General features: G+C 37.7%; 1 protein-coding gene across 18 annotated transcripts in view; it reads right to left on the bottom strand.

Annotated features, from left to right (window-relative positions):
- RBFOX2 (RNA binding protein, fox-1 homolog (C. elegans) 2) overlaps window positions 1-22,886 on the bottom strand; it is a 203,882-nt gene that overhangs the window by 35,763 nt on the left and 145,233 nt on the right. For 14 of the 18 annotated variants that reach the window (XM_008589963.1, XM_008589985.1, XM_008590012.1 and 11 more), the window contains 3 exons: window positions 20,651-20,875; window positions 5,952-6,098; window positions 2,405-2,458 (listed from right to left, as the gene is read on the bottom strand). In XM_008589963.1, coding sequence (XP_008588185.1) covers window positions 2,405-2,458; window positions 5,952-6,098; window positions 20,651-20,875 — 426 coding nt within the window. The remainder of the gene's footprint in view (window positions 1-2,404; window positions 2,459-5,951; window positions 6,099-20,650; window positions 20,876-22,886) is intronic. The other 4 variants (XM_008590086.1, XM_008589977.1, XM_008589998.1 and 1 more) reach the window with 1 other exon arrangement.

Below are 22,886 nucleotides of genomic sequence, written 5' to 3'. Positions count from 1 at the left end.
GTTCCAGGGAAACCCATTCCAGGAAAGAACTATAGGTTAACAGTTAAGAAGGTCAACGGATGATAACAAAATTTTGAAGGTAGATCCAGGGCAATTCTGAATTCTGCATTTTGTTTTAAAAATATTTAGCAATTAGTACACAGTCCGTGTACCCTTTAGCAGCCCAAAGGAAAAAGGGGGCAGTGAGGAACCGCATCATGCTGGGAGAAGCTGCATATACTTTTAGATTTCCCAAAGAAAAAAGGAAGGCTGCGTCATTATTTTAAGATGAAAATTACATGGAAGAAGAAATTTGATTGAGTAAATTAAAAAAATTTTGGTAGTAGGCAAATCCTTGAAGTCAATGAGAGAAGCCTTAAGAAAGATCAATTTCCTTTGCTTCACAATAATTCAGTCAAATTATTTTCTAAGTAACGAGCAAGTCCTCGATACCTGACGAAACTATATTGGGCTTCCAGTTATTAGAGTCTAGATAAGAATATTTTAAGTGCATACACTTAAAAACAAAAGTATTTAAACTACTTCTTTAGATAAACACTGTGGTCAACAATCTTCACATGTTTATTCTACATTCTCATGCCTCCCATCTTCTAAACCACTGTCATTTTCCAACCATATAGCTAAAAAGATCACAAAAAAATAAATGAAAAATATAAAACAAAGTAATAGAAATCCATTATGAGGAAATTACAAACATAAATAGTTTTACTGGTTGCAGTTTAAATAGATTTTACTTTAAAAATACTTACCAAGTTATGTGCTGAAGCAAGTTCTATATAAGCATATTAATTTTTTTTGTTTTAACTGAAAACTGGAAGCTTAGAGTATAATTACCTCTTTAATAATTAACAAATAATTGTTATATCAGAATTAAACACTTTTAGTGTTGAGACATGCTATAAAGGAAGGGAATAATAATCAGGAGCATTAAAATGGTGCATACGTTTGTATTAGTATACATATGGGCAGGAAGTATATATAACTCTGTATACGTATGTTATCAATTCCCAAACTATGGTGAATTTGAAGGAGGAAATTGAACAGAGGTAAATATTAACTCATTTATTAGCTTTTCCTCAAATTACATTCTGATTTAATAGTAGCCAAGGGCTATTTTCAAAATTCGGCAGAGACAACCAAATAAAAATTAATTAAAAAGTTTCTCAAACCTAAAAATGCAAGTAGAACGTAGTAATAGCAAGGTAAATATTTACAGGTTTGGCCATGGCTGATTGTTTTGATGGGGTATACATTTCATTTGTTGAGCCAGGAGAAAACTTTCAAATAAAACCTCCTAAAATTCAGTTCATCAAATATTTTTTCACAAAACCATTTAAGACTGCCATTCTCTCATTCCTAAAAACACTGCTGCTTATTTTAATACACAGAAATTCTAAAACATATAGACTGGGAATTTAAAACAGAAAATTAACAGGAGAAAATATATTTTAATTAAAAATTTCAGTTTTTATACAGAACACATTTAGAAGAGAATACATACATCAAATTGTCCAGATACTACTTTCACTTTTATGACAAAGAAACCGAACTCGCTGTATTTATAATTTGAGTGACTCGACACTGACTTGACATCCTGAAGCTTGCTATCTGGGCATAACTTAAAGGAGGAAATCAGATCATAGTGAATTCCTGAGTCAATACTCACTGTGCTTAATTAAGCCTTGTCAAAATTTATTCAAATGAGAGAGGAGCAAGTCAACTGAATAACTGAAACATTAAATTTGTTCTCCATATGCCATTCTTTTTTTCCTTTTTGTCTTTTTTACTGACCGGTAACGGGATTGCAACCCTCGGTGTCGCGCCCATACTGGGGACCAGCAACGGGATCGCAACCCTCGGTGTTGCACCCGCACCACGCTCAGCCAGTGAGCGGGAACTGGTCTCCACATGGGATCCGAACCCTCGGTGGGAGCGCCGCCGCGCTCCCAAGCGGCGCACTCTCCAGTGCACCACTGGGCCGGCCCTCCATATGCCATTTTGAAGTTGGATTTTAAAAAGCTGAACTGTTCAGATAGAATTCAGAATAGAATTTGCATAGAATTTCATGTTTTTCAGTCTTCTCTCTCTTCCTTTAAAATAAGAAAACTTTAGTCCAAATTTAAGGCTGATAAAGGACTATCATCTCCTATATCCTACTTCCTTACTGCCACACTCTCCCTTCAAACTTCTCTGCTTCTTATCCCATAGGCACCCTCCCAATTTAAGCATTAGGATAAAGTTTGGCCATGTGGTAGCATATTTTTAGAGATAATCTAACCCAAGGTGGATACTTGGGATACTTCTACGCAGGCTTGAAAAACACCTTATGTTTTCTGAATACTTAATATGTAAAAATAAAACTCAAAAAGAAACCAAGCATACTTGATATTGAAATGGAGCTTACCTTAGAGCCACGTTCATTAAAGATTATCTCTACATCTAGGATTTTGCCAAACTGCTGCAGAGACAGAAATAAAAACATTTATTTATGGTCAGCTTTTTATCCACACACTTCATCTTCTTCTGAAAAAGTAATAGTTTTTTTTCCCTCCTCTTTCTTTACACTACTTACCCAACTTCCATGTTTCTATTTGTTGGTAGGTTCCAATACCAGTTTATGATTTTTCCTCATCACTGAGCTGATAGTTTCTCTTTTTTCACTCCTTTCTCTCAATTCATGCATTATCCACCCCTATCTGTGGAAGCTATTATCCGAAGATATTCACAGTGTTACCCTATTATATACTTCTTCCCATGGACAACAACTGGGGATTTTCCTGACAACATCTCTAATTTTTAAAATGTCTCACTTTTTTTTTTTTCTTCCTTTTTTTTTTGTCTTTTTTTTTTTTCGTGACCGGCATCAGATCGCAACCCTCAGTGTTGCGCCCGGACCGGACCGGGACCGGCAACGGGATCGCAACCCTTGGTGTTGCTCCCGCACCTTGCTCAGCCAGTGAGCGGCCGGTCTGTATGTGGGATCCGAACCCTCGGCGGGAGCGCCGCCGCGCTTCCCAAGCGGTGCACTATAGCAGTGCGCCACCGGGCCGGCCCAAAATGTCTCACTTTTAAGAAGTACAAAGGTACTTCAAAAAGTTTGTGGAAAAAATAGAATTAAAGGTTAATACAAATCTTTCTATGAACTTTCTGAAATATCCATGTAAATCCTACTAGGTAGAATAATATACTACTGAAGGCTGTTTTTCCTGCCCTACCTGTTAAAAATTTATACAAGTAAATCATACTCATTGTACAAAAATTAGAAAATATAAACAAAAAGGAAAAGGCAAACAGAAAATAAAGATCATCTGAAATCCTACCATCTTAACATTTTGGTACACAGCCTTCCAGGCTTTCCCTATAGACATCAGATACATGCCACATACTGTTTAATTTTATTTTTTAATGTGGCAATAGACTATGAACAACTATCCAATTCAATAAATGTATATCTGTGTTACTATTTCTATAGGCTACATGCTATTCCATCATGCTTAAACATTTTTTGACACTAAGGATGATTCCATTTATTTGCCACTTTCTGCAGTGAACATCAAGAATATTCTAAACAACTGTTTAGTAATTATTTAAATAATTTAACATTTGGAAAAACAAAGCTAAAGACACAAAGCTTAAATAACTATTGTTACGTAGCTAAATAGCAAGGGAGGTATTAATGGGATAAAACCGTTTTAATCAATACTTGAATAAACTGAATTGAAAGTATGTGCAGTAAATCTCCAGATATATTTTTGGTTCACACTTCCCTCTGAGTACTGGATTCATACCCAACTATGTATTCCATTTGGATTTCAAACCAGAGTATGGGAAATGTGAAAAAAACTGAAAAATGAAAAGAGCAAAATAGAAATCATGCTTTTCCATTGGACTGAATCATTACTACCTTAATCAAAAAACATGTACTAAGATAATCAGGTATGTGGCATTAGAAGAAAATATATAGTAAGAACCCAAATTTTCTACTGTAAGACATCTGGGCTTGATTCCAGTCTCATCGTTTAACAGAAAATTAGAAAAATTAAGAAGGGAGGAAATTGTCATATTTTAAATAGTAGGACATTTCATTTTATTTCTATTCCTATCCTATAAAACTAAGATTTGCATGGTGCTCTGGAGTTTGTTTCATTTTACATTTAGTAATGCATTCTTACAACATACTTCTGGAGTAAGGATTGCCTTCCACTTATAGTTAAGAAAGAGTCTGAAAGAAGCTATTTGTCAAGTTTACAGAGCTAATAAAATGGAACATGGAATTTCTTCTCTTACCAATGCAACTGTCGTTCTCAGTGACAGGTCTTAACCATGTGGAAGAAAACAATGCAACCAAGTATCCCTCGCAAGGAAAAAATTATTTCTTTTGCACTTTATGCCCTATGGGAAGGGCAAAATACATTTCAAGAAATCATTAACCGGCCTAGGCAGATCTTCAATAAACACTATTTTTCTGACTCAAAGAAGAAAACACACCTCTGACAGATGAGAATGCACTCCATTCTCAGAGACTTTTAGTGACTAAGATTCCATATTAGCTTTAATAATTCAGTAGAAAACCTAATAATTCATATTCCTGGGAAGTTTCTTCCTATACGTAACCTAAGTCCTTTATGCTGCCCTTTATATTTTCTGTTGCTCTCTTTTCTATAGAAATGGAGAACAGCTGGTTGCCGTTTTCTGTGTAAAAGCTCTTCAAGTACTACAAGAACATCATTCAATCTCAACTCTGGTCTTCTCTTCAGTGTGGAAAATACATCTAGGAAGTCAGCTATAAGTGACAGAACTTTGCTCCAGTGTCTTATAATGAAGTAGCCCCAACCAAGACTCAAAAAAGGGTATCTGGTTTTCTAACAAAGCATTTGGCAGCTATCCTAATGAAAATGTTAAAAAAAAACTATTGATTATCTGTCGGTCCTAGCTCAAGTTAAGAGTTTGGTCAAATTAAAACAGGCAACAACAACAGGCTCAGAAAAAATTTAAGACTCTTTCAGCAGCCATTTACTTCCCAACAAATGAAATCTTTCCTACTATACTTTGTTTTCATGATGGTGCTTTTGGGAGGAAGTAAACAGCTCAAGGACCACATCAGAGGTAGCAAACTAACCCTCTATACCTGATTTTAGATATCAGTTTTGACACTGTTAAGTATGAGCAAGGAATTAAAACAAATTACTGAGATACGATCTGCTTTCACAGATATTATTTCATTTAATTCCTAACACTAAAAGGTAGAGATTACTTTTTCTATTTTTGTAGATATGAAATTCAAGTTCAAAGAGGTTTCATGAATTTCCCAAGTTCACATAAAAATAGAATTTGAACTCAGGCTGAGCCTACATAGAAGGCAAAGAAAGAAGAATGTCACAGGATCATTAAGCAGTGGTTCCCAAACTTATCTACACATGAGAATCATCTAGTGATTTTGTAAAAATGCCTGAGCCCAAACCACACACCAGGCCCTGTAAATCACAACCTTTGGGTATGGGACACAGGCAACAGTATTTTTTAAGCTCTCCAGGTGATTTCCAATGTGAAGACAAGTTTAGAAAACACTGCTCTAAAAGAATGTGTATGTTTGCTCTTTTAGGCGAAACTAAGCATACTGGTCATATGTTTACTAAGTTTAGTGTGTGAGTAGAGTGACCTTCTCATACTGGCTTTAGCACTGAAAGTCTCACGTCACAAGAAACCCCTCAGTCCCAGCAAAGTGGGTGCAAGGTCACTTTATGTGTGCAACTACCTGTGACGCTAATGTCTAGAGTAGACTGGGTAATTTTTAAAAAAAAAGGTTTCTGAAAACTGATGAAAATATTCACTGACCTCAGGATCTTAATCAGTCTGTAGTTTTATCCTAAGGCACTCATGACTAATGACACATCTGGTAGATTAAATTCTATTTTAATTGTAAAATCTATAATAGGACTTCTGAGACTTACCCCAAACATCTGTCGGAGGTCAGGGTCCCGGAAGCGGAAAGGAATATTAGAGACATGCAGCCGTTTCGGGGTAGATTTACTCTCTGAATTTTCACTACTTTGTGTCTGTGACTGCTGGCCGTCTGTCTGTGCTCCACCTTCTGTCTGCTAAGCAAAGAAATAACGACACTGAATGAAAAATAACCATAATTATTTCACAAGAATTATGAAAAATAATTAAAGGCCTTCCCCGCTGCAATAATTCCCAAACAGTGCATGTTTAAACAAAAATAATAGTTGTCCTTTCAAAGAGAAAAAAACCAAAGATGTTATCTATGTTCAAAATGCTAGAGTCTACAAACAAAATTTAGGTCTTTTGAATATTTATCATACATTAGCAAAATGGGAGACAACAGACACAGAAACACAAAGTACTTGCCCAATATCTCATGGAGACACATTAGGATAAGTGAAGATGTAAAAATAGTACCTTTATTCTTGGATTCTTAGTAGAGCTTTCTATTTTTGAGATCTTTCTATTATGAAAATAAAGAGTTTGTTGTACTTAGTTGTGGAGGTCACTGCATTTTTTGGTCTACCATCTCAGGCTCTCTCAAGGAAATGAAATAAGGAAATATTTTAATGTTTCATTCCCTGTATAGTTCTAGAGTTTATGACTATTGGGTGGCCAAAGTATTATAATGATATTATTTATGAAGAGAGGAAACCTAGTGACCATAGGCAATTTGCCTGAAAACTGAAGAAACTTCTTACTCTGAACACATCTGTACTCTCCTCTCTGACTTATCTAATTTGAGCTAACAGGGGAGCCCATCCTTCTGTAGCCCAGAGTAAAGTTACATTTATTTTTTTTTTTAGTCCTTTTTGAGACCGGCCGCACCGCGCTCAGCCAGTGAGCACTGTGAGCGCACCGGTCATCCCTATATAGGATCCGAACCAGCGGCGGGAGTGCTGCTGCGCTCCCAGTGCCACACTCTCCCGAGTGCGCCACGGGCTCAGCCTAAAGTTACATTTAGAGAATTAACTGTTGGGAAAGGCTTTAAGGGACTTTGACTAATCTACTACATAACATATACATGCTATATTTGTATATATCCATAGAAAAGGGGTGTAAGTGAATGTGGGTTGCATTTTTAATCATGAATCTCTTTTGCAACATCCCAGGCACACATTTATCTAATTATTTTTTACTAAGTCCTCAAAGAAGTTGCTATGTTGAGAAACAGTTTGACAAATATCTAACACGTGTGACACGTTCTAGGCATGCAAAAAGACATTTATTTTAAAGTTTTCATCTGGCAATTTAAGAACTATATGTTTTTAATATTCCCTATGAAGTACATGCCAAACCGGATGGCTTCCTGAGCTGATTAAATCAACATACTTTTAAAACAGGAGTGGAACTTGCTGTTCTTATTATCTCAATTGAGACAGACCTGAGTCCCTAGCAGATTCTTCTGGATGACACAGGATGATCTTCTCCCTTTGACCCAATGCTCAGCTAAAACAAACAGTGAATCAGAAACATTTTTGGCTCAGAGATGTTAGCAACCGTCTTGAAATGAAATTTGAAACTTTAAAATATAAAGGATCATCAGGAATAAACTCCAAATGAATACCAGCTTTTCAAGTGTCAATCTAAGTGATGGCAGCTTTTTATCTCATTCCATTCAAGCCTTGCAGATGGCTTAAATGTGCAATGATTCATGTGATATAAAAATAGCAGAAAAGGGAAGAACTATAAAGCAATGTTTTGTGAAAGTGTAAGGTTTTCAGTCATCAATCTGGGCACTATGCAGACTAAACAAAACAAATTCCATTCAAAGATGAAATTCACTAAGTTACAAAACCAGCATCACAGACAGCAACATGCAGTCAAAGCAATAGTAAGCCTCAATTACGACTAATGCTCATTCAAGCACCTTCAAACTTGCCTCTTAAATCTCACAGCTGGATCATATAAAACTCTCTTCAAACTTTAAAACCACCAGATCTGATCTGTGGGGTGACAGTGTATCACTCTCAGAAATGTTTAAAAGATTGATTCTACAAGCTGCAAACCACAGTTCTATATGTAGTCCATGCAACCTGTCATAGTGTATGTGAAGTGACAGAATAAATGAAAACTAATCATTATTTCAAAGGATGCTGCCCAAGCTACTTACTTGTTTCTCTTAAGAGTTCTTTACTGCCCTGCCTGAAGACAATTTAAGAAGGTCAGAAGCCAGACTGGTAAATTCTCTTTTTGTAGTGAACACCTGTATTTGAAAAAGTATGAAATCTTTCATTCTAGGGAGATCTGGAAAGTGGAAAAATTGAACTATCATTTCCAAAATTCTCAAGCCTTCTGATCTAACGCAATTTTAAAACAGAAGTTTAACTACAGATAAAAATGTGCAAATCATATGCATAAAGCAAAATGAATTTTCACAAAGAAAGTATACCTATGTAACCATCAAATAGATCAAGAAACTCCAGGAGTACCCTAGGGGCCCACTCCAGTCACTGTTCCCCTGCCAAAGGTCACCACTGTCCTGACTTCTAACTCCATAGCTCAATTTTGCCATTTTTGATCTTAATTTAAAAAATGGAATCATACAATATGTACTCTTTTGTGTCTGACTTCTTTACAAATACTTATGTAACACACATACATATTGTAATTTATCCATTCTTATTCCATAGTATAAACACAGAATTTATTTGAACTGCTTTCAGTTTTTGGCTATTAAGAATTATGCTTCTGTGAACATTCTTATTAACACATCTTTTGGTACACACAAGAAGGCATTTCTGTTGGGTGTACATATATGTCTAGAAGTGGATTTGCTGGGTCAACGATATGTGCATTTTCAACCTTAATAATACTGCAAGTTTTCCAAAGTGGCTGTTCTAACATACTCCCATTCACTGTGTATAGGAATTCTAGCTGTTTTTAGAATTATCCTTTTAAACTATTCTAGTGGGAGGTGGTGATATCACACTGTGGCTTTAATTTGCATTTTCCTGATGATTAATGAAACTGATCACCTTTTCATATGTTGATTGGACATTTTGATATCCTCTTTTGTGAAAGTCTGCAAATCCTTTGCCCATTTTCTATTAGGTTGACTGGTTTTATTGATAATAATCTGTAGGAGTTCTTTATTAATTTTGGATATGAGCCTTTGTTAGATGTATTACAAACAATTCTCTTTTTATGCTCTGTAGTCCAGCCCTCAGATTTTTAACACAAATGTTTTAACTTGCTGGTATCGTCACCTGAAACTGCTCTACCACCACCAAAATGGCTAATTGTAATGCCCCATTTTTTTGAACAGACACTATTATCTTTTCAATTTGCTTGCTCAAATATCTCCACCATACAATTATTTGACCCCAATGGAACCAATAAACATTGACTCTCCACTTCCCTGTTTCTGAATTCTCACCTTTAGTTCCCAATCTATACAATTTAGGTTTCAGAACTTGTCATATCAATCCCCTTGGTTGAGTCTGCCTACAAAAACTGCAACCCTGAACTTAACAACCATCAATTTTATCTAGGCTTGAACCTGGCAGGTAATTATCGCTGAAGGAAAATCATTTGACTAAGTTGCTGAACACAGATGTACGGCCCCCAAACTAAAAAGGACCCTCAGTGCTACCCAGCAATCTTACCAAGTTCCTTCAGTCAGCTAGTGTTCCTATGTTCTACAAATACTACTTCGAACGTGCTTTCCTATCTTTAAACCTCAGATGTTTTCTTCTTTCCACTTATGCAATTTTGTTGAAAAATAGGAATTCCCTATAAAATGGCAACTATTTCCTGAGTACACAATCTATGCCAGATACTAATCTAAGCCTTTTAATAATACTTAGTGTTTTCTAGTTGCTAGACACTGGCGTATGTAATTTACATATATTAATTAATGTTAATTCTTTCAACAACCCTACGCAATAGCAGTGTTTTTATTTTTTTAATGAGAACACAGTAGATACTATTTTTTTTATCTCCATTTTTCAGACAAGAAGTCTGAGGAATGGAAAGACTGCCTAGGTAATGAAGCAGGAATTCAAACCCAGGCAGTCTGGCTCCAGAGTATATGTTCTTAACCTTTACATTACGCCATATGTTACATGCACTATTTTCTTTAATCCTCACGATAACTCTCTGAGGCAGGTAGTACGTCCTCAAATGACAGAGGAAGAAACTAAAGAATAAAGAGGTTAGGTTAGTTGCCCACGGTCACACAGTGAGTGGCAGAGGAAGAATTCAAAACAAGGCAGCCCAGTTTCCAACGTTAAACCTTCGCCTGTCTAGTATCACACCCATCCTCTCTTCTTTTCTTCTCATTAGAAGGGGGGACACATGTGCATCGCATTCTCACCCTCTTAGGACCTTCATCTGAAGAAGCAAGAATTCTGGGGTGGAGATAGGCATGGGGTAAGAGATGGAGAAGGCTACACCAGAGGTGACATGGACTCTGTACCTGGAGGGAAGAGGAGTAGATCAGGCTACGAAGGGGGGAAAACGGGAGAGAAAAGAATACCAGTAAAGGTTCACTAACTATTAGGAAATAAGCCAGAGAACTACTAAATTGGTACTCAAAGGGGCCAAAAAGTGGTTTTCTATACACAGTAGAAATAAGAATAGAAAATATTGGCCATGCTTTATTAATATAACTAAATGAGTCCATACTTCCCACCTGGCATTCTCACTTTAGTTTATCCCAACACAGACTACTAATTGCTGAAAAACACAAATCAGAGAGAAACAGTAATAAAAGTTCTTAGGCCTTCTCTTCATGAAAAGTGGACAGTTAAACTGTTCTAAGAAAAATCTTAGTCAATAACAGCATTGGTTTGCTTTATTTTCTATTGTTAGCTGCTGAGCAACTTTACTGATAGTATAAACAACTCCCAAGGTTGTTTTTTTCCCTTCTGTGGTCATTCTCTGACCAAGTAATATTAACAATGTGCTGAAAGGATGCCTTGGGTCTTGACATTGATCCAAAGGGCAGTTTTCTCCATTCAAAAATATCCATGCCTGGTTCTAAGTTCTAAGTGAGGTTTTTTTCTGGCAACTCCTCTTACATTCTCAAACCAGGCTATAGATTGCTCGTGGATCCAGCTTGGAAATTGTGAAGGTGCTCAAGGACATTAAAACTCTGGTGCTAAAGGATTAATTACACACATAAATATATAAAGGATGTGGATAATTTTTGTAGGCTCAATGTATTCCATCTTTTATTACTTTGGGGAAAAAATATGAGCCTCTCTTGGAAAAATGATGGCTGGATAAATGAATTCCTTTGTAGTCTGAGGCCTATAATTCTAACCTGGAAATAGAACATGCTAATTATACTTATGCTGCAGGCTGAAAGTAATACAAGTTGAGCTTCCCTTATCCAAACTGCTTGGGACCAGAAGTGTTTCGAATTCCAGCTTCTGGAACATTTGCAGAACCAGTTGAGTATCCATAATCTGAAAATTTGAAATGTGAAATGCTTCAATGAGCATTTTCTTTGAGCATCTTGTTGGCACTCAAAAAGTTTTGGAACTTGGAGCATTTTGGATTTTCAGATTAGGAAAACCTGTATGGCACGACAATATACAATGGGATAGAAGAATCTGGACCCCATTTTTTCCATTATGTTCCAGAAGTCCTCATTTGGGCAAATGAACACACAGTTAAAAGCTATAACTTCTCAGCTACGTTTTAGTGTCACCAATCTGCAAGGCAACTTCAAGTGCTATCAGATACAGGAGACACTGGGCAATTCTAACTTATCATAGAGAAATGAAAGATAAAAAATGGTGCTCCATGAACAAAGCAGCTAGTTCAGCTTGCAACTCAATCACACAGTACTTTTTTCCTTGAGGCAATGGAAGTATTTTGGTATGCAGCACAAATGCTTTATGAATACTTTCTATTTTGCCACATAGAATATGAAAAAGATCATGTACTCAAAGGTGGGGAATCCATAAAATTAATACTTTTTACTGCTTCATCTATGACATTTTCAAGTGAATCTGCTTTTTTTGATTTTCCTGTGAGTTTGTAACGGTGAAGAATATAATGACTGCCAACAGCACAGTTTGGGGCTGTGCCTTGATTTATAAGGCATCAGTGATTTTACCCACTATTGCTTTTGTACTGATTGCCAAAGCCAATATGGTGAAAATGGCAAGTAATGACTTAGTATTATCGTGAAAAGAGTTTGACCTTGTAGCCCCCTGGAAAAGTCTTGGGAACTGCCAGTGATCTGTGGACCATACTGGGAAAACTACTGCCATAGAGCACTGCTTGCTGCCCTCCACTATGCACTATGGGTTCGTCAAGGTTTAGGGGAGGAAGCACCTACCTCCTGAAAGCATCTCTTAACAACTCCACTTTACTATACTCTCCCTCTAGCTCTTATCTATATTCATAACCTGTGTTCAAATCCTCACATCACTGCTTATTAGTTGTGTGATCTTGGACAAGTTACTGAATCTCTCCAAGTTTCAATTTCTTCATCTGTAAAAGTAAAGTAATATCAGTGTCTGTTTCACAAGGTGGTTGTGATAATACAATGGAGTTAATACACAGAATTTGCTTCACACAATATCTGGTACAGAGTAAGTATTCAAATATTTTAGTTTTTTTGTTGCTACTGGTAACTAGCTATTGCCCATGTATATGTACATATTTTTTTTTTTTTTTTTTTGTCTTTTTGTCTTTTTCCGTGTCCGGCAACGGATCGCAACCCTCAGTGTTGCCCCCGTACCGGACCGGGGACCGGCAACGGGATTGCAACCCTCGGTATTGCTCCCGCGCCTCGCTCAGCAAGTGAGTGGGAACCGGTCTGTATGTGGGATCCGAACCCTCAGGCGGGAGCGCCGCTGTGCTTCCCAAGCGGCGCACTTATCCAGTGCGCCACCGGGCCGGCCCCTATATGTACATATGTTTTAAAAACTTACTTAAAGACTAATACTTTGATTTTTAAAATGGTAGCTCTAAATTTTGTTTTGAAGATTGTGTAAGGGGAAATAAATATTTTTTTATTTTTCTAATTATCTAGTTAGGAAAACTTCCCATTTAAGTGAAAGACTCAATAACATTCTGTCTCCTAAGTAAAAAATTCCAACTATGTCAAACTAAGACAAGGTAAGTGTTTACATTACGTCAAAGAATCTTGGAGAAATGAATTCTGTTACCTAAATGGGCCTGTTAATTCAGTATTTTTTTTGAAGGTAAAATAAAAACTTTTCATTTTCTTATTCTTTTTTTATTTTTTAAATTGACACAATAATTATAAATATCTGTGGGTTACAGTGTGATATTTCAATTCATGTCTTCGATGTGTAATGATCAAATCAGAATAATTGGTATATCCATACCTCAAATATTTACCATTTCTTTGTGCTGGGAACATTTAAATCCTCTCTTCTAGTTATTTGAAAACACAATAACATCAGACTAACATCTTATTACTAATCAATAAATCTATCAATTAATCAATCACAGATGCTTAACTATACTTTTATAAATTCCCCCCACGCCCACCATTAAAAAGCACTTAGTAAACATCCATTATATACCAGTAGGGGTGATAAAAAAAAGGGCAAGTATTATCTCCTGCCTTCGAGGAAAATACAATCCAATAGGGAGTGAGAGTATGTACACAAATATAAACCTCATATCTGAAGATTATTCACTAAAGCTCATCTACTTCAAATACGCTGGTTATTTATGCCTGTTGCCATTTAGAAAAATATCTAAACATGTAGGAACTGAGGTCCTTTCTTCTCTGTAGGCAGGCTCAGTGATAAGGTGTCTGACAGCCCAGGCAGTAGACCCCTAACTGCTACCTCTTTTGCTAATGCACAGTATGGGACCAACTGACTGTCAAAACAAGCTTCTCATCTTAAAAGCAGCAGCATCTTCTAGTGTGACTTTAAAATCAATTTCTTTTTTTTTTTTTTTGGTCCTTTTTGAGACTGGCTGCACCGCGCTCAGCCAGTGAGCGCACCGGCCATCCCTATATAGGATCCGAACCCGCGGCGGGAGCGCTGTTGTGCTCCTAGCGCCACACTCTCCCGAGTGCGCCACAGACTTGGCCCTTTAAAATCAATTTCTAAAATACATTTTAAAAATTAAAAATCCAAGATTTCAATGCTTAGTTCTCATTTTTATAACTGAAGTCCTTCCTTTTTGTTCTCTCCATCAACAAAACAAGACTATCCAACAAAAACAAGATCTACACTAAAGTGCACCTGTAGCTCACAGTTAAAAAAAAAAAAATACAGATAGTAAGAATAGAGACAATTGATTTCAAAAGACCTAAGATGGCTGAAAGAAATTATCTTTAAGAACTATTTAAATAAGTAATTTCCAAAGCATTTCTAATTTATTCTCACTACAACCCTGTAGAGTTAGGTAGGCATTATTAGCTTCATTTGACAGATGAGGAATCTGAAACTTGGAGGTAAAATGACTTATTCAAGACACAGTTATTACAGTAAGGATGACACAATCTTTGACTGTTCCCCTTATTTTTCTCATCCAATCAGCTGTCAAATCCTGTATATTCTACCTTCATAATTTCTCTAGAGTTCAATCCCTCCTCTACATAGCCACTGCATCCTTCTAGTTCAGAACAACACTACTGACTCCAAGCATGCCTCTTTCTTAACCGGTTTCCCTGCTCCTCTACTCATCCTGCATACGCTGCAATAGATTAATCTTCTGGAAGCACAATTCTGCTCACTTCATTTCCTTGCTCAAAACCTTGAATAATGTCCATATTTCTCAGCCTGGCATTTATTAATTAAATTTTTAAATTATTTATTTATGTTATTTTTTTTACATTCTATGATGCTGTTATGGAGCAGTTGAAGGGGAGGGGGAGAACGAAAGGGGGAAGGAAATAGGGTGGAAGAAGGAGGAAGGAGGAAGGGCAGGGTTGAGGCCTGTGGCATCACCGTCATTCCTGCAGGGGACACCAGTGGGCTTCCAGTGGTGGTTCCAGCATTGCTGGGCTGGGTGCAGATGTCAGAGGGATGTGGCTGAAGCCCTTGACCCCCACCACCCCTACTCGGGAGCCCAGGGTGCTTCCTGCAGTGGCTCGATGGTCATCACTGGGCTGGTTGTAGGTGTCAGGGAGCACGGCTGAGGCCCCCAGCCCTCACCCCTCCCTGGCTTGGTAGCCCAGGGGACTTCTGATCCTTCTAGGTTTTATAGGTGTTCTCTGGTGATGTGAGACCTTTACTAGTTAATATAAACTTTGCCTCTGGTCTGTGAGTACTTTTTTTTTCTTCCAGTTCTGTGTTGGATTATTTGCTCTTCCTATCACTTAAACTCTGCACTGGAACTAATTTGTTGTCCTTTGCTTACTTCTAAAATGGGGGAAACTTCCTGTGGGGACCAGCACTTGAGCTCTGTGGTTGAGCTAAATTGTTACTTTGCTGCTGATTCCCTGGGAAGGCTTCTTGTGCAGCTCAGGTTTTAATGGTTGACTTTATAGATACTTCCAGGTCTGTGTGATCTGGTACCTGGGTTGTGTGGAAACCCTGGTCTGGACCTGAGTCTTTTCAGCAAACTGCACCCCCTCAAGATCTATATTCCTGACCAGTCTCCTCTGAGTGGTCCTGTGCTAACTGTGGGGCAGATCAGCTGTCCTTGCTGTGCCCCAGTGTTCTTCCAGTGGGCCTGTCTCCCCTACCTCCCATGCTCCAAACACTTCCCATGGGATGGGTTGTGCTCTGGTCCCTTGCGATGATTCACTGGCCTCTGAGTGGCTCCTTCTTTTCAGTTGTTGTGGCTCGTCACTCCTATGTGGGTCCACAGGAACCCTGTTAGTGGTCTTGCTGTCCTGGGGGCCACCAAGGCCCTCTTCTACCCTGCTGCCTCCAAACAACTTCATCCAAATGGCACTGCTACAGCTTTTGCCAGCTCCTGCTCCGTGTGCTCAGCAGCTCCAGCCTTGAAGCAGCCAGGGCTCGAACTGATCATTGGAGTGGTTCTTTCTTTCTCTCATCCTGGCTTTTCCCACTTTTATGCACTCCATAGGTCTCTCCTCCTCTTCTCCTGATCTCTAGTGGCCCCAACTTGGCTGTTGCTGCTTTTTAATAGTTGTAAATTGGTTGATTTGTGGTTGAGTGACGCTAGGGACTATCTATTCTGCCATCTTGATGGGAAGCCCTCAGCCTGGGATTTAAATACTCCTCCCAATTTGTACTCAACTGACCTTTCTCCCACTTTATTTCCCACTAGTCTCCACCAAACACCCAAAGCTTCAGCCAAAAAAGCAGCCATGCTTTTTTCCAAAGCCATTTTGATCTTTCTCATAGCTCCAACGTTGCTTTAAGAACTGACTTTCTTAACTCTTCCCACCACCATGCATGTTTGAACTCTAATCACTACCTTCACCAAGAAGCCTCAGCTTCTCTCTCCTCAGAATTGCCATACTACACCTGTACCTTGTTTCATTTTTTCTGATAAGGAATTACTTAGTAGCTAATACATGCCAGACACTGATAAGTCAGGAAATGTGAAGATGAACAAAAAAAGGACTTTTTCTTTAAAAGCTTACAGATTAGTTAAGGAGACAAAAGTGAACAAAAAACACCACAGCTTATAAATTCCATAAATTCCAAAAGAAGAATCCAGCTCAGGATTCTACTTGAGCCCAAAGGAAAGATACATAAATTTGGCCTTACCTAGAAAAGTCAAGGAAGGGTTTCTAGCAGAAACAGCACTTGGACTGAGTGGGAAAAGATGCTAAACACCTGCTAAGAGGACCAGTGAATATATACCCAATCTTCTTTCATTGGGTTGGAGACAGGGAGTAAGAGTGGTAGAGTGGAGAGTATGGACTTAGAATTCCCCAACTGTAAAACCCTAAAATACCACAAAGGGCTATTTTACAAACCACAATAAAATACCATTTGTGGGGGCCGACCCGGTGGCGCACTGCTACAGTGCACCGCTTGGGAAGTGCGGCGGCGCTCCCGCCGAGGGTTCGGATCCCACATGCAGACCGGCCGCTCACTGGCTGAGCGAGGTGCGGGAGCAACACCGAGGGTTGCGATCCCGTAGCCGGTCACGGTCCAGTACGGGCACGACACTGAGGGTTGCGATCCGTTGCCGGTCACGAAAAAAGACAAAAAGGAAAAAAAAAATACCATTTGTGGAAGCATTTTTTAAAAATAAATTTTGTTTATATTTAAAGTACACAACATGATGTTATGAGATGTATATATAGATAGTAAAATGGTTACTGCAGTGAAGCAAATGAATGTATGCATCATCTCAGATACCCTCTTTATGGTGGCACAAGAGCAGTTACAACCTATTCATTTAGCAAAAATCTTGACTATGATATACTATTATTAACTATGGTCCTCATATTGTACATGAGCCCTCTAAACTAGTTTATCCTACATATCTGCTATTTTGTATCCTTTGACCTACATCTCCTTCCCCCTTACCCCATGTGGAAGCAATTTTTAAACTGAAAAGTGCTAAATAAATTTAAGATACCAATTGATTTGTAAATAATAATGCTTCCTATCTACCTTTCAAATTTAATTGGCCACATGAATTACTACACCATTTTAAGAGACATATAAGCAGATATTAAAGTTTAATAAAATAATCTAGGGCCAGACCGGTGGCTCACTGGAGAGTGCGCCACTTGGGAGTGCGGCGACGCTCCCGCCGAGGGTTCGGATCCCATGTGGAGATCGGTTCCCGCTCACTGGCTGAGCGTGGTGCGGGCGCAACACCGAGGGTTGCGATCCCATTACCAGTCAGTAAAAAAAGACAAAAAGGAAAAAAAATAATCTAGATGTTGTCAATTTTAGGTTTTATGATGTACTGCCTGTCCTATTGCTCAATCTCTATATACAACCTTTCTACATATGCTCAATCTCTTTCTCTCTATATATAGACTCCCCCACACACTTTTCAAAGGTAAATGGCTTAAAAGCAGTGAATTCACCCTCACATTTGAAATGTACACTTAAAAAAAGTTTCCTAATAATTCCTCATTTTATTGTTAACAATTTCCTAAATTTATAGAACTTGTGCTAACTCTGTTCATAGGCACAACTCAAAGGATTTTCCATTTTCAGCACCAATAAACTCACAATCTATACATATGGATTTCTGTTATTTCAATATTTCTTTAGGAACTCAAATTGGTCATATGCAAAATTATATATGAACAGTTTCTGATATGGATTAGAAACATAGTATGATAAATATTTTATAAATATATATTTATAATAAATAAATAATAAATAAGTGTATAAGTATTTATATTAAGTACATACAAGAGTACTTCAAAAAGTTCGTGGATTCACATCATCTTTCTTTTTTTAATTAAAAATTTTTTTATTTTATTTTAATTTTTGGCAGCTAGCCATTATGGGAATCCATAAAAAAAATTTGTAATTGACATATAATAATTGTACATATTTATGGGGTACAGAGTGATTGATTCATATTATCTTTTAATGCTATTTTTCCATGAACTTTTGAGGTACCCTCATACTTATATTTAGTAATACATAAATAAGTATATATGTATATTAAGGTGCAGAGCTTGCCTTTACTCACTATCATTAGAAACATATAATCTAGGGGTCTGAAACAATGGGAAATGGTGGCAATAAGGGAAAAAAGAGAAAGAGAAATGGGCAATGATGAGGAGAGGTAGATGAGCAATTGTAAATGCCATAAAATGGTTCAGGAAAGGGATTTTTAGCTATGTGGCTTGAACAGGTCAGTGAATCCTTTCCTCAAAACAAAAGAACAATAAGAAAACTAGATAAAGTTGTCAAAAAACAGCCATTTCAGCATTCTGGAAATCAACCAAAGGTTGGCAATAAATAAAAAAATTTCCTGAAAAATGGCTAGAGATTAGGGTAACATCACCGAGTCTGTAAACTTAATGCCTTAAAACTTAGTTTTAGGGCCGGCCCGGTGGCGCACTGCTACAGTGCGCCACTTGGGAGCGCAGTGGCGCTCCCGCCGAGGGTTCGGATCCCACATACAGACCGGTTCCCGCTCACTGGCTGAGCGAGGGGCAGGCGCAGCACCGAGGGTTGCGATCCCGTTGCCGGTCCCGGTCCGGTACGGGCGCAACACTGAGGGTTGCGGTCCGTTGCCGGACACGAAAAAAGACAAAAAAAAAACAAACTTAGTTTTATCAGGGTAGGACTGAGGCCATAAAAACTAGCAGCTTTTGAAAACCAGGGCAGACATAACTTGGGGCAATGGGGTGAACCCACAGTTTTGTCAGATAAAAGTGGCAAACATGGTGTAAACCCAACAGAGAGAACACAAAGTTCTTCTAGCTTGAAGATGTGGTCTGATTGGAGTGAGTTGTGGACCAGCCAGAAATCTAAAGGAGAGATCCTGAAAAGAAGAGAATCATAGAAGGGCTAGATATGTTCTCTTCACATCCCTGAGTGGCTGTGAAACTACACGGATGAGGAAGGGAGACAGGAGAGGTTTCAACACAAAGAAAAAACTCAATACAGACTTGAGAAATGGATGAACTTTGAACACACTTCCCAACCCACAAGCAGTTGGACAATAGAGGGTGGAAGCTCTACAAGTTCCAGGTGCTTGCATACAACCTCCGCCCTAATCACTGGCTGGCCATTAAGCTATGGAGACACAGGAGGGACTTGCAGCCAGGCTAAAAAGTAAAAAGAAGAATGAACATCACTAAGCAGAAACGTCAGTGGCTACACACTATGCAGGAGTCAAATTCCATTTAAGTCTGGGCAAATTATTTAAAACACAACACACTCAAAATTCTCAGGAAAATAAATAAGACTCCAGAGTCACTACCTTACTAAAATGTCCAATTTTCACTTAAAATTACAAGACATGCAAAGAAACAGAAAAGCGTGACCCACATTCAAGAAAAAAAGTAGAAACTAGAAACAGACTCAGATGTTGACTTCAGCAGACGACATCAAAGTAGCAAATACAAATATATTTAGAGAATTAAAATATGATGACAAGAAATCTCAATAAAGAAATATAAATTATAAATAGAAATTTTAGAGTTAAAAAGTATAATAACTGAAATAAAACATTTAATAGAGAAGCTCAATTTAAGATTTAAGATGGCAAAACAAAGAATGAGTGAACTCAAAAAGAGATCAACAGAAATTACCCAATCTAAAAAACAAAAAAGATTAAGGAAAAATGAACAAAACTCCAGATTCTGTCTAGATTCAGATTAAATTTTAAAAAGAAAGAAACAAACAAAAAACCCTGTGGGAGAACAGCAAGTGTCTTAATCCTAATACACATGTAATGAATGGGAGGTCCAGGAAGAGAGAAGAAAAGAACAAATATTGATGAAAAAATGGTCAAAAACATCCCAAATTTGATGAAAAACATTAATCTATAGATCCCCAAATCTCAGAAGACCCCAAGTGTGATAAAAACAAAGAGATCCACCCCTAGACACATCATAATGAAACTGCTCAACGCCAAAGACAAACAGAAAATCTCGAAATCAACAAGAGAAAATCAACTGATCACATACAAGAAAACAACAATAGGACTACCATAACATACTACATAAATGCTACATAACAAATGTAAAAGCTAAATTAATTCCGTGTTTTCTGGTCTTATGATTAAGGTGAAGATTTCAATATGACTGGCATGAGTCCTTCTATTTCCCACCTCCTAATTCACATACCGTAAGAGATCCATTTTGTGTGCTGGGGGAGTTGCTACTCTGCTCTCCATGGGCTTGCGTACTTCCATAGAGTGTCAGGTTATGCTCACTGGTCTGGCCGGCATAGTCCTGAGTGTGTGGCACTCCGTATTCTGTGGGAATTCCATTCTGTGGAGGTGGTGGAAATGGGATGGTAGTAAAAGGCTGAACCATTGCGTCAGGAGTTGTTGTTGGCTCTTGGTTACCCTAAAACAAACAATGACACAGAGAAAAAAAGGAGAAAAAGTAATTTCAAATCCTCATTATATAATTATTTTTAAGGTGAGTATACAGAATTCTCTGAATATTCTCTCATTGCACAGGCATAACCAAACATTTATTGCCCCAGAATTGGGAAAAATATTGTTATACAGACACATACAGACGTACGAGGGTACTTCAAAAAGTTCATGAAAAGTTTCGTATTATCTTTTAATTCTATTTTTCCACAAACTTTTGAAGTATCTTCATACGTATGTAAACACACACACACCCCAACTTATGCCAATTACGTCTAGTAACCATATGGTTACTAGACAGGTCCACAGCCATATTAAAGTTGAGTAGATACCAAAGGGTAAAAAATTTTCCTTTAAACCAGGTTTTTAAAAAGTGCCAGAGAATTTCTCATACCAGATAAGCTAAAAGAGCTAAAGTCAGCTTGAGCTGTTAGTATTTTCTTTAGAATACTCTCTAATCCTTTAGCAATCCTTAGGAGGAAACCAAAGGGAAACATCAATTTCCTTAAAATTATAATTCATAGTACTCGGTAGAATGACATTATAAATTAAAGTCTCAAAACCAAACAACACAAACCTCTAGATTTTTAGAGCAAGTTCAGAAGAAAGTATACTTCTAAAAAATTAATTTTTGAATATCAAGGCAGAGAGAGATTCATTTAAGTCTTGACTACTAGGTTAATAATAAAAAAAATCTTTCTTTAATTCAAAATATTAGAAATAGACAAAAACTTCCCAGACCAAAAAGAATTTGGAAGTGTTTTTCATAATTACTGCTAGCATCATAAGGCTAATAACACAGCAGGATACCCTTCCATGTGACACCATTCCCAGATGCTTATTTGGGATCCAGTGTGATATCTGAAATATCTATGAAGAATATGCAGTATGGGAAACTGTTAGAGGCCATTTTGACACGATAGCCTCTCTCTCACTTCTTTTCCATCTTCAAGTTCAGATAAAAAAGAGGGGTTTAAGCCTTGTATTACAGATTTTGCAAAGCCCTTACTACCCTCCCTTCTTAACAATTGACCTCCTGACCTCCTGTCTTATTCCATACAAAGAAAAGCTATTATTTTACTGACGACACACAAGTCTGAAAAGTCTTGGGCCTCTGTCTTTCTGAGTAGCTGGCAGAGACGGCCAAAGGCTTCAAAATGTTAGCACTTAGATAAGCTTTTCCCCCATTTTTAGACATCAAAACACTAGAGATCAAAGAAAATCTGGGCTTATGTTACTTGGTTTCCTCCTACCTACAAGCATCACTTCTTTCCAACAAGGAAGTAATTGTCTGTCCTGTGTCTCTCAACCCCAATTATCCCTCTTTTCCCTCAGTTCAAGAGGGGATTCTCTGCCCACTGAGAACTGCAGGAACCTGAACTTTCAGGGGCATTGCCAAGACATCATCACAGGTTTTCAACATTAACTTGATGGTCATTAAATTTATACTATCTCAAATAAAACTAATCCAAAGCTGCAGAAAGATACCACACTATTTTTTAAAGGAAGTTTCAATCGTCATTAGTATAATCAGTTATTCTGCATAAAATGAAACAAGACAAATCTACAAGGGCTGCAATAAATGAAGAAATATATGATCACGAACAGGAAGACTCGATATTCCTAAGATGACAGTATACCCCAAATCCCACAAACCCAATCAAAATATTAGCACACATTTTTGCATAAACTCACAAGTTATTAAAATTTATGTAGAAATGCAATGGCCGAGAAGAGCCAAAACAATTTAAAAAAGAATACAAATTGGAGGATTTAACACTACCTAATTTTATAATAAAGCTACAGTAGTCAAAACAGTGTAATACTGGCTTAAGATAGACAAGTAGATGAATGAAACAGAAAAGACACATGCATATACCTTCAGTATTAGGTTACCAAGTTAATTCAGTGGGGAAAGGAAAGTCTTTTTAACAAATAAACTACTTAATATCTGACTGGGGCGGGGGGGGGGGGGGGGG

Source organism: Galeopterus variegatus, unplaced genomic scaffold (assembly GCF_000696425.1).
Source record: "Galeopterus variegatus unplaced genomic scaffold, G_variegatus-3.0.2 Scaffold139, whole genome shotgun sequence".
Lineage (NCBI taxonomy): Eukaryota > Metazoa > Chordata > Mammalia > Dermoptera > Cynocephalidae > Galeopterus > Galeopterus variegatus.
The sequence above is the reverse complement of the archived record's forward strand: the minus strand, read 5'-3'. Positions and strand labels throughout refer to the sequence as shown.